Source organism: Eurosta solidaginis, chromosome 1 (assembly GCF_040869045.1).
Source record: "Eurosta solidaginis isolate ZX-2024a chromosome 1, ASM4086904v1, whole genome shotgun sequence".
NCBI classification, from domain to species: Eukaryota; Metazoa; Arthropoda; class Insecta; order Diptera; family Tephritidae; genus Eurosta; species Eurosta solidaginis.
In genome coordinates, this window is record NC_090319.1 from 5,099,158 (window position 1) to 5,112,147 (window position 12,990).

Sequence of the window (12,990 nt, forward strand, 5' to 3'; positions counted from 1 at the left end):
GGCGGTCAATGGACAAAACCTCCTATGCGGTAAAGCGCCACTTAATAATGATGATTAAGAAAAATGCCACGCCCTAATGCACTTTTATTTTGTTATACATAACAAAGAATATGTAGTTCTTTCGACTGCGGGATTACAATAATTGTGTGACATACATTTATACGAATGTGAATAAAAATCTAGACGCGTCACCAGTTTGATGGTGAAATATTATCATGAGAGGTTTTTTATTGGGGATGCGTATATTTGGGTATGTATGATATATATTACATATGCATGTACATTAGGGCGGGTCGATTTAAAAATCGCTCATTGCTCTGTGAAAATCGTATTCTAGGGATCAATATAAGAAACTTTGCCGAAGGAACCATACCTCTAAAACAAATTCTGATGTCCCCCCCTTTGGGTCGAACTTTTGGGTAGGGGCAATTTCAATTCTACCTGCTGTGTCTTGTGGTGGCTTAAAAAAAACAACACAAGCAATTTTACGATCTGCAATTGTGTCACAGTGATACCTTCATTTTTTAAAACGGTTGAATAAAAAACCAACACAACTATGTTTACGACATGCAAATGCAACACAGTGATGCCTTGGTTTTAAAAGGGGGTTGTAAAAACGCTAATTTCTAATAATTTTTTTTAATTTCTTTTCTATTACTAAGTTAAATTGATTTTTTCATTTATATATGTTCTGACTAAATAAATTTCTAAAGAGAAAAATAAACTCCAAAAAGAAAAAACATAGGCATTTCAAAGTGGGATTTTTCAAAATTTGCCCCTACGACCCAAAGTGGGGGACATCAGAATTCGTTTTAGAGGTATGGTTCCTTCGGCAAAGTTTCTTACTTTGATCCCTAGAATATGATTTTCACAGAGCAATGGGCGATTTTTTTGCGCCCCACAAATCGACCCGGCCTAATGTACATATATTAGAATTTCATGGGCACGGATACTTACGCACCTACATATGAATAAATTGGTATGTATGTATGTACATACATATGTATGTAGGTGTGTATTTATGTGGATGTCCACAGAAAACAACCCATTGAAAAAATTAAAAAAATTACTTTTTGTTAATGTAGATCCCTTCCACTTGCTCATTTCTATCGAAATTTCGAGTTGTGGATTTGAAAAATGCTACCAAGCCTTTATTACTTCTATTATACTATTAGCTTCAAATAAAAGTTCTTTTTGTGAAAGGAGTATTCACTCAAATTTCAATATCGCTAATCAGCCTTCCATTTACCTACCACGCGAAAGCGTGATCTGCCCCCCACACCGAAGGTATTGGTTCAAGTCCAGCGCAAAGCGACATCAAAAATTCCGAAAGAAGTTTTTTCAGAAAACACATGTTTCGAAGTAGGGTAGCCCCTCAGCAGCGGTTTGACAAACACCACCAGTTGCATTTCTGCCATAAAAAGCTTCTCAGTGAACATTCATCCGCCTTGCATCTGCCGTTCGGAGTCGTCATAAGGATCATTTACTGCCTTTTAGGAATTTGTATGCCCAAAAATTTCTGTGATTATAATTTACTCACTAACTAAAAAACCTAATCAAAAGTTGGAGTTCAAAGATAAACAAGTTTTTAAATTTCTTGTTTACTTGAAAAATCGTAAACTTCTCAAACGAAAATTAAATTTTCTCTGATTTTGCTTTTTGCACTTTACTGCCTTTTTAGCAACTCTTGCATTTCGGTTGCCAGCCGATCCAGTCTAATGTATATAGCTCTTGATGCTTTCACCTTTCATTTAGATTACGATTACTTAATTGCAATACAAGTCGAGAACATGCTAGCAGCAAAATCGAGCCGAATTTTTCAAAACAGATTTTGAAGGCAACAACACGAAAGATATTATAGACCAAATGGAAATAAAAACACAGTTCATGAATATGTGCGACAATAACAGTAATCTTACTCATCCATCGTGTCTATCTAGGTACCTTTCCAACCAGTGATCGCATCCACAACAAAACTAGCCGCTACTCATCCAGTTCCTCAAGAAAATTCAAACAAAAGGCAGTCAGGTCGCCGCCGGGCCAAACCTCAACATCAGCAAAAAACTATCCACGTACCAGCAAATGATCAGCAAACGACAAAGTCAGCCAATCAGTTTAGCGATCGCGCACAGCCAACAACGACCTAAACAAGTGGTAAGTGGTGGTGTGGGGGGTTCGTACCTTATAAATACCGGCAATCTTGTTCTGTATGCTCAGTTAATATTGTACGGTGCTTAAGAGAACAACGTGTTCTTCGGAACAAGCCTTTTAAAAACGCTGATAAACTACGCAAACCTCTAATTACATTTATACAAAGAGTTAAATAAAAAAAAATAAACAAAGAGTTAAGACTGTTTAATACCGAACTGAACGAAAAAAGACAAAGAAACTTAAAAAAGACTTGTAGTTAAACATTTCAACGGAGATCTACAACCGGTATTTTGCAAAATATAAAATTTGCTGTAATTAAATCGCGAAGACAGTGTAAGACGTGAGTGAAGTGAAACAAATACAAGAAAACCTAAAAGTCCTAATATAAATTTAAAGAAAAAACCGCAGAAATTGACATATTTTGGTCTGTTGCAAACATTTTCTTAACAAAAACTATTAACTAGTCATATTAAAGTGACTTCTTTTGTTTATTACCTTTTTAGTCCTTTTTTTAAACTCATAAATTTTGGAGGAAACTTTTAAAGAAAAAAATGTTGCGCGTTAGCGTTTTGGCGTTAACATTGCTACTTGCCTTTGGCTGCCTGCAGGCGCTGCCGTACTACGGAGAGTAAGTATAATTGCATATACACACATACATAAATACATATATATACGTATATATATACGTATGTTTTCAATAATTTACTTTACGTGAAATACCTGAACTTATGCACAAATGGAATATGCTGGTGCATATGTAGTTACAATTATGTACATATATTATATTAGCTGCAATATGCATGTTTAACATACATACAGTCACATGTGCGTAAGTGTGTGGGTATGAATAGTGCTTGCGAAAAGTACGTACACAGTATATTTATTTGGAAGTCAATAAACGTCGTATATACTTACGTATGCATGTTAGCTTGTTTAAAATTTGTGTCAAATGTAAGGTGATATATTTGTTCGATTAGAAAATAAGTGAAAGTTAAGAAAGTTGGTAGGAACATAGCAAGCCTAAATGCCACATCATGAGAATCCAAAGAAACGGCTGACCAGCAAGTTAAAGTTGGTTGAATATTACACTTGGCCTCGCAGCTTTGGTAGAAAATATGATCATCGTCATTAATTAGCGCTGAGCACCCTGACCGATTGCGGCCGGTGCGTAACAAGTTACTGCAATTATCCGGGTCTCGCGATAACTGACGACAATTTCGAGCACGAAGTGATATCAAGTCTTCCTCTACCGGTCGCTGCCAAATTCGAGGAGGTCTTCCCCTTTCTCCAAGGAAGGGAGTATAGCAACAATTTCTGAGCCCAACTAACATCATTCATTCGCATATCTAATATGAGCAAAGTCTTTGTACTTTCATTCATTGCACTATATGTACAGCACATCCTTAAAACTCCCCTGAAACACACTGTTGTCACCAAGGGTAGAACCACAAATCTTCCGGAGATCTTTTCTCACGGCACCGCATATCATTCCGAGCCATACATCAGAACAGGCTTGGGGATATTGTCATTCGTTACATATAGGTGGTTATAGATGGGTGATGGAATGTATGTATATTTCGTCGTCAAGGATTGGGGTTCTTTATCTCCCTCCCTATATAGGAATGAGGAAAAGCGTCCTTACATAATCCCAGCATACTCTGTATAGCGGCTCCCAGTTCGCCATTATTATTCCCGCAAGACTCTGCCCCGGTCTTGAATCCTTTCCACATCCAATGGATTCTTTGAAATAATTTTCGGACATTGTTCTCACCATTTAGCATCTGAAAACTATCGACATGCCAAACGGATTGGTACGGCTACCGACGATTCATCGGGTGCTGCACCCTTCTTTGCCAGCACATCTTCGATACCTTCTATCCATTTATGACCGTGAACCCAATAAAGTTGTATGGTCCGGGCTGAGCGGAGTCTCTCCATTGCTCGTTTGATACTTCTTGATGAAGTACTGTGTGAGATTAGCCGTGTTTTTTTTTACATGCGTATACGTTTACATTTGCGCGTAAAAAAACACTTATCCTCGCTTAGATAATGCTTAGGAGACCCATCTAGCGCCATTGGTTAAACAACTAGCTACAACACAGGGTGTACCGAAAGGCGGAGACACAACCCTCTGTTGTATGCTTGTGTATAACATATAGCTGAATCAGTTGCGATGAATTGTGGATACACACAATTTTTAGAGGCGAAACATAGAATTAGTGTTGAGGTGAAACGTAGACACATATTTCAGTTACATCTGAGTATAATGCGTATTAAAAATTAGTAGTACTAATTTTATGCGTAGCAATTTCAGAGGTGTATTTAAAGTTTGACGCATAGCAGTCCATATAAAGTTTAAGCGTAAACGTATACGCGTGTAAAAAAAACGCGGCTATTATTGCCTTAATTACCGCCTGATTTTCGATACATACATACGTATATTGCCGCGACTGCAGCTTAAGCACGCCTACACTAAAATTTCTGCTGCTTTCTTCAAGGCTATAATTTCCGTCTGAAATACGCTGCAGTGATCTGGCAGGATATATTTATTTCTGGGTTGAGACACTAAACAGCAGGCCCTATCTGTACTCTTGCGCCAATCCTTCTGCTATTAAGTTCCACCGAGGCTTGAAGCCTCGTGGCAGTTGCTGGCGCTATACATAGGTTTGCAGATTGGATGTGCAGAACCGCATGAAATGCTGCTGTCGGGGTAGTTTTCACGGGTTCCCGAATTCATTAACTAACTGCTCTTAAATTTTTACAAAAACTGCTAGAAAATGAAGGAAATTTATCAGCCTGTACACGATGTATACATATGCACAGCAGGTAATACTTAAAACATATTCATATTTGATTGCTAAACATACTTTTGCACTCAAACTACCAACTTTTTACACATATTTGTGATGTATCGCTAACATTTTTTTCAAATATGTAACATTCGGCATATCATCCATGTTCATATACAAACAACATACATACCCATAAAAAATTTGTATCTCAAATAAGGCTTCTTTTTTTATATGGATTATGGCCCGAGGTCTTAATTCTTTAAAGAATATTAGTTGTATGGCGTATTTCTTATAATAATCCTTGTTTTTCATCAGATCGAAGGTTTATCTGAAAGATAGCGTTATGCATAAGGCTTATTGCCCAATAACGTTCTCGAAGTGGAAGACACATTTTTAATATGAGATGTTCGCTAGTTTTCAAACAGTTTAATTGAAATTGGAACTTTAGAGGGAAAGATATGCCTTTAGAGAGAAAAATAGGCTAAACACTTTTACGACGTTTGTTAATTGGATATTCCAGAAGGCAACTGCTTGATGCCGCCCCCAACTAAGCAAATAAGGGAGCATCTCAGTTAGCAATATTACACCATATTTTTGAACCGTTTTATGTGGAAAAAGCATGACGAGGCCCTCTGGTTTATTCACATATATTTTTACGTTTCTCTTTTATTTTGTGCTTCCATTTAGAGATTACACTCTAGAGGTGGAAGTTTTTCTATAAAAAAAATTCGCATCTCTAAAACATGTTCATAATTATCGATATCGAGGGGAAAAATTTGTATGGGAAATCTAGTTATATAATTAACGATTAGGAGTTAAGTACGTAAATGAAGATAGTCACGTTATAAAACTACGTCTTACCCTGCATGCAATAAGTTCCCACATCACACCAACCATTTAGTAAATGGTCATGGGGAACCAACGCATCTTAGCCTCGCCTCGCAGCCCTATGATTCAAACATATTGAAGTTGCCAGTTGCTCTGGATTTCCTGGATATTTAGTTCAATAGAAAACTACTATTTTCAATGTTTCTTTATTTTATTATTCTCCTGTTACAACGACAGTCATACTTATTCGTTAACAAATTAAGGTGTAATAAAGTTGCGAGACAATCCTGTTTTTGCCGTAACACCTTAGGCATAAACCATACTATATACTGAAACTTGTCTTCTGGCATCCTTTATTGGAAAAGTGATAATTTTATAAATAAGAAAATGAAACGAAATAATTTTATAAATGATGAAAATAAAAATTCTAAGGGGTTAAATAAATTATTATCTGAGCTTAGTAGCCAAATGGAATCCAAAACGAAAAAATAAATATCCAAAGAGTGAAAAATTCACTAGGTTATGAATATGGCGAAAACCAAGACCCAATGGTTGGTTTTATGGTTACGATTTCCATAATGTTAGTTGTATCAACTATTTTATAGGGATGTCAGGATATCCCAAAAAAAGTTCAAAACTTCATGTTATAAGCCTTATGAGACGAAAAAAACCTTATATAAGACAAACACTTATTTTGGTGGGAAACTTTGAACAATAACACTCCATTCACATATGTACATAAATATGTTTGTTATGTTTCTGTATAACCAGACACACAATACATATTAGCCGTGTTTTTGTACACATATATACGTCTCCGTTTGCACGTAAAAAACCGCTTATCGTCACTTAGATAATGCTTAGGAGACCCATCTAGCGGCAACTAGCTACAGAACATGTACCGAAAAGCGGATACACAAACCTATGTTGTATTTTCGGTTGCGGTGAATAGTGGAGACACACCATTTGTAGAGGTAATACATAGAGGTGAAACATAGACACATATTTCAGTTGCATCTGAGTATAATGCGTATTGAAATTTAGTAGTAATAATTTTCTGCGCAGCAATTTCAGAAGAGTAAAGTTTAACGCTTAGAAGTTCATATAAAATTTAAGCGTAAACGAATATAGATGTAAAAAAAAAAACAGCTATTAACTTGAATAACATCGATGAAAGTGCAATAGCGAGTATTTAACGTTCTGGAAATAGCATAAGTTTTATATTAAACATGTTTGATGATGACTTTTCAACAAATTAATTTATTGTCCATAAAACAAATTTTGCAAACAAAAAGACGCGTTAATTTCTCATCTAGATGTTGTACATACGCTATTTGCAGAAAGTTGTGTACGCGGTTTTGCACTGCCTGTGACGATAAAATACATGCAAGCTGTAACAATTTGCGATCATTTACGCGACTTGCTTCATTGTTTCTAGCAATTTCTCAATTTATAAACATAAATACAGATATCAGTTCCATTTTAAAGTGAAATTGAAATTGCATGTGAATAGCAATTGCAAAACCACAGTAAATTTCTATTACAAATTACAGCGCCTGTAAATGCATTACGCATAGTTTAAAAGTTTTGCTTAATACAAAAAGCGACAATAAAAGTTTTAAAGATAGATTTTCAATTAGGGTAGGCAAATGAAGGCTTGGATATATGGGGTTATCTAACTCTACTATAAATAAGTCAATCTAATTGCAACCCTCTCTCTACAGAATTACAACAAAACTAAAAATTTTTAAATAAACCAGAATTGGTTAAATGGATTATAAAATGTTCAGTGAATTCACACGAAATGTAAATTGAGTACGTGTTTATATAAGTACTTATTATCGTCTGAAGCATTTGCTACTTATGACGAGTGAAGTCATCTGAATACGAGTACGCCGCGAGTTTGACTGGTCCCATGTCAAGTCGTCTAAGCAGGTGGTTTATGATCAGCGTAACCAGCAGTGGCGACTATTAATAAAAAGAAGAATTTTTGGAATATGTTATGCACCAAATTTTAAGCAAATCCTTCACTTCACGGTAAAAATATTCTTAAATATTAACCTAAACAAAAATGCAACTTAGCTAATTTAACCCTCTGCAGCTGACGTGAGCAAATTTTAACAATTTAATTGACGTGAGGTCCATCAAACCTCAACTTTAAAATGTTTATATTTATTAAAAATTCTGTTTGCAGCTTTCATGGTTACATTTTCTTGAACAAAAAATATTTGTTAATCTAAATAATAACCTAATATTAATATTATATAATATAATAATATTACGTTATTATTTAGATTAACAAATATTTTTTGTTCAAGAAAATATAACCATGAAAGCTGCAAACAGAATAATAATATTAATATTATATAATAAATTTTTAAAGACAATAATTATTTTAACAAATACGATTTATTTCATTCAGTTTCATAAAAACAGTACAATGAACTCAACAAAAAAAAAAAAACACAAAGTTCTCAAAAAATTGAGAGACTATTCACTGTCTCTTGAAAAATACTTATTAAATAAATGGAGTCTCCATTTTTAGCCAAATCCTGTGGTTAGAGTTCCTTTATGCAGTCTGGAAATTTTACATTTTTTGTTGGCAGAATCTAGATAACTGCAAACAAATAGGGGTTATGCAATAACGGCAGCTTTATTTCGTTTTCCTTTTAATTTTAGGTGGGCATATATGGCATAGTTTCCTACCACTGATGAATTTTTTGAGGTGGAGAGGGCAAATCTTTTCCCAAGACTCGACTTATAGTCATGCGCAATTCCTTTGGTAGTCTGTCGTTATACACGCGTGATTTTAAATGACCTGTCACTATTTCTCGAGCCATATTTAATAAAAATTCGCTCCTCCGCATTTTGGGATCCATGTTTTCACAAGCTTGGTATGCAACATAACAGTTAATCCCTATGATATCCAGCATTCTATTGGAAATTTCCATCGGCCAACGTCGAGTTTTGCGGCTGCACGAAAATACTGTAATATACAATATATATACAATGATTTCCCATCGATTTTTCCGTAAATGTATTATATTATTCTTGGGTTTCTGTTTCCAAAATAATTTCGTCGTCATCAAATGTTACTTGTTCTGGTTCGAAATTTGGCTGTTGTATATCATCGTCCTCGATAAATTCCTCTTCTTCATCTATCTGCTCGAGCCACGCAGTTATTTGCGCCTCGCTGCTGAAGTACTTTTGAAGGAATACATTGCGTCTGAACTTATTGGCTGAAAAATAAAAAAATTTTATTTACTGTCGAGAGGTCTGAGAGCCACTATGACAATTTTACGATGTAGCTGATATGAGGTCTGTAGGACACTATGAAATATCACAATTATACTGACCTGGTGGTCTGCCAAATCCTTACACAAATACTGACGAGGAGGTATCACATACACTTTTTCGCGTAGCTACACACGTGTGTTGCCCTCGATAGCTCTTTTCGTACTGAACGAAGAAGAAATATGAATAGGAAAGGTAAAGAGAGTATAGAGAGCATACATAGGTTAAATTTTTTCAAACATATGCTCTGAGTTTTTATTTGCGGTGTCTATCAGACTACGACGTCAGTTGCAGAGGGTTAAAAACTGCACACGACACTGTTTTTGAATTTTTTCTACGGCGCTCCTACATGTTCCATGCCCAATTCGAACGGTATCTGCAAGGCAGCTAAATATTTGATGGGAAAGTATTATGGCAGAAATACACTGAGAGGGCATGCCAAACTTATGCCGAGCTGAAAACCCGTTTCAGACAATTTTTTCAAAGCTATTTACCATTGAGCAACAACACCAGCTCCTTAAGCATTGGAAAAGACATCTTCAAGCCATTCGAAACCAAACGAGCCTTTAGACAAGACGACTCCCTTTCGTGTGATTTCTTCAACGGTGTGCTCGAGAAGATAATTCTAGCAGCAGAACTAAACCGTAATGACACATAATAGATTGTGAAGGATACTGATGATATTGATATTATTGGCCTTGACAAAAGCGCCATGAGTTTTGCCTTCGTCGTATCATGTGAAGAGGCAAAGAAAAATTGTTTTTGCGGCTAATGAGGATAAGGCGAAGTTCTTGCTGTTATCAAAAAAAAAAAAAAAAATTCGGTGCCTTAGCGGGCACCACACTGTCGGCGGATATAAATGCGAGACTGTGAAGAACTTGTCTATCTGAGAACCAGCATTAACAGCAAAAACAATGTCAGCTTAGAATTCAAACAGAGAGCAACTCTTGACAACAAGTGCTACTTTGGACTGTGTAGGCGTCGCGTGAAGATGAGATGACCACTGACAGGCCGGCGACGTCGAGTATCGAAGGAGGTATAGTGATGAGCTGTATGAGCTTTACGCAGATATGAAGATACTGCATCGAATAAAAGCACAAATCGATCGAACTACAAAACTGCACACTGAAAATATTCCTGAAAAATCTCAGTAAAGAGTCGAATTTTTTGTCAAACGTTTTCGTAATTAATTTGAAAAATGCTGGTAGCACAATTCACTAAAGATTTTACTACAATTAAAGAAAATGAATTAAAAAAGAAAATATTTGAAAAAAATTGTTAATATTGTTACATCTGGGTTAAAATATGCAAATTTATATGGGCATTTCACAAGATCGTATATGCTATGTTTTAATCAAATTATTGGAAACCACAGAAACAACTCAAAACTTAATCTTTTCACCGAATACGACACTCATGTGAATTGCCTAATATTATATTTTTTTAAATTAGGTATTGCCAAGGTCTCTTATTGTTTTATGACGTGTTTTAAAACATAGCAGATATTTGTGGAATAGGAGACCTCGTGAATTGCCTAAATGTTAAATGGGTAGAACAGGGCCTCGATGTGATATACATACATACATACATTACAGTAAATGCTTCTACAAAATTTTTTTTCATGCACATTCGATCATTAACCGCGTAAGTTGTGGAAGCAATCAAGAAATATAAAAAGTACGTTACTTACATACATACATACATATAGGCACATGCATCAGAAACATACCTTGATAAAAGCAGCCACAATAACAATACGAACGCATTTAATTACTATGCAAATGACAGTCGTTGATGTTTCATTGACTTTCTTTATCCCATTTCCAATGCACGCCCAACTTTCTTCTTACAATAAACAAATAACAAAAATAAGCACATCTATATGTATGAAACCTGGCATATGAATATATGTGTGCGTTATTTTTTTTTAGCAATTTTTAGTTGCTTTAGTTTTTTCTCATTTTTTGGCAATTTTTTTTTTGCTTTCATTTGTCATTTTAACTGATCTCTTCAGTTTAGTACAGTTTCGAGAAATTGGAGAAATTTGTTGGATTTCAATTTTATTTACTTACATATGTACATACATATGTACATATTTTTTTGCACAATATGTACCTAAAACGGGGTGGTAATAAGCTAAAAGTCGAACAATTTTAAGACGTGCTTCCACTACAAAAGAAGCCATGGCCATTTGATGTTGCAGATTTTTCTTATTCTGACCTCAAATGATTAAATCTTAAAATATTTAGCTAAAATCATTGCAGAACAACTATTGTATGTATTTGCAATAGCTTACTTCTGTTTGTATGTAACAGTTTAATTCAGCTGTTGTGGTCTACATTTAAAGAAAAACTTTTTACTGTGTTTAGCGATTTTTAACCCATGACATAAAATCTTTTACGAGTATTGGTAAGTTTTTGAAAAATCTACCATTTTCATTCAAGAATTAATTTTTGTTTTTAAATTATGGCAGTTTTTGGTTAAGACATCGATTTTTAGTTTGTTATAAAGACAAATGATAGATTTTTTTTAAAAAATGACCCTTAATATTTAATAAATATGTGTCTTGATATTATTATTATTTTTGGTGACTTAACGAATGTCAGAATTTGACATGGCCGAGAAAAAATGTATTTTTGGTCCGAATCAAATAATAGCTTTGTTCGCGTATTTTCCAACAGAAACTTACAAACAGCCAAAATCCTGTCAACCATAGATGAATGGATTTCCAACTCTTTGTTTCGAGAAAGCGCTGTCAAAAAGCACATTTTTGTCAATGATTATAGTTTCAATCATTTAATAAAATGATAATCGAAAAATATTCATTTCCTTAAACTTATTTTACAATAATAGGAGTAGTTAGAGTTAAATATAAACAAATCTAAGTAAAATTTACATTTTGAATAAATTAATTAGTCAAATATTGTAACGCATTTAACTCACAGTGAAAACCATATATTCTTTTGAAATTTGAGTAAATCGGACCTAGGATATAATAGTTAACATCATTTAATGGATAGGGCTTATCTTACATGTCTGACGTTCCAGGTTCGGGACTTCATATTTACAAAACCTGTTTTTAGTGATAACTTTTGAATGGGAAATAATATTTACCCTCCACCTTCGAACTAATAATATTTACACTAAAAAAAGTATTTTTATCCTTTTTGCCATAATTTTTGAACGCATTTCTACATTTGTAGGTCAAACTAAAGTTTACCGAAATTTTTGGCCCGTTTTTCATTTTAGTTGGCACATTTTTTGTTCTGGCACCCTCTTCAGCTGGCGCGAGTGATTTATCTGTGATCGTTGCCAGTTCAAATTTGAGATAAATCCCTCGTGAGAGCGCAAAAAATGAGAGAGTTTCGCATTAAGTCATCTTTGCTGTCAACTATCTGCTTTTCCTCTCATAGAGAAAAATATGTAAAAAAGTACGCGAACAGAAATCCATCAAAAACTATCACAATTTGCGAACAGCTGATGAATTATTTGGCGGTACAAAAAATTATAAAAACTTGAAAAAAAAAAAAAAATGGAAAGCTCGTAAAGTTTGTCCATCTTGTTTCGCGAGAGTCACCAATTGTTCCAGATGTTCACCCTCATTATTTTTATTAACACATACTACCTTTTCCATGCTTTATTTTCCGGCTGCAATACTTGAATTAAATTTCGCAATTTGCGTAAATTACAACCAGCAGTTTTTCGATCAGCTGTTTTTCTGTTTGTAAATTTCTGTTGGCAAAAATTTTACCAACAGAAAATTGCAGCTCTCAGCAAAATGAAATGTCACTTTACTCTCTCTTTTTCTTCATATTTTGTTGGAGAGCCGGGTACGCGAACAGAAAAAACTGGAGTACCCGAACGAAGCTAATATGACTGAAAAAGAAATACATTTTTATTCTGAGAATCAGTGAGATTTTCTATC

At 34.7% G+C, this 12,990-nt stretch overlaps 1 protein-coding gene across 3 annotated transcripts in view; it reads left to right on the plus strand.

Moving 5' to 3' along the window:
• Positions 1-2,219: 2,219 nt before the first annotated feature.
• The window catches only part of mfas (midline fasciclin), a 47,199-nt gene continuing 36,428 nt past the window's right edge, over positions 2,220-12,990 (plus strand). Inside the window, exons 1-2 of one of the 3 annotated variants that reach the window (XM_067777787.1) lie at positions 2,220-2,575; positions 2,655-2,779. In XM_067777787.1, the coding sequence (XP_067633888.1) occupies positions 2,703-2,779 (77 nt within the window). In that variant the 5' untranslated portion in view covers positions 2,220-2,575; positions 2,655-2,702. Of the gene's footprint in view, positions 2,780-12,990 lie in introns of all 3 variants that reach the window. The other 2 variants (XM_067777794.1, XM_067777780.1) reach the window with 2 other exon arrangements.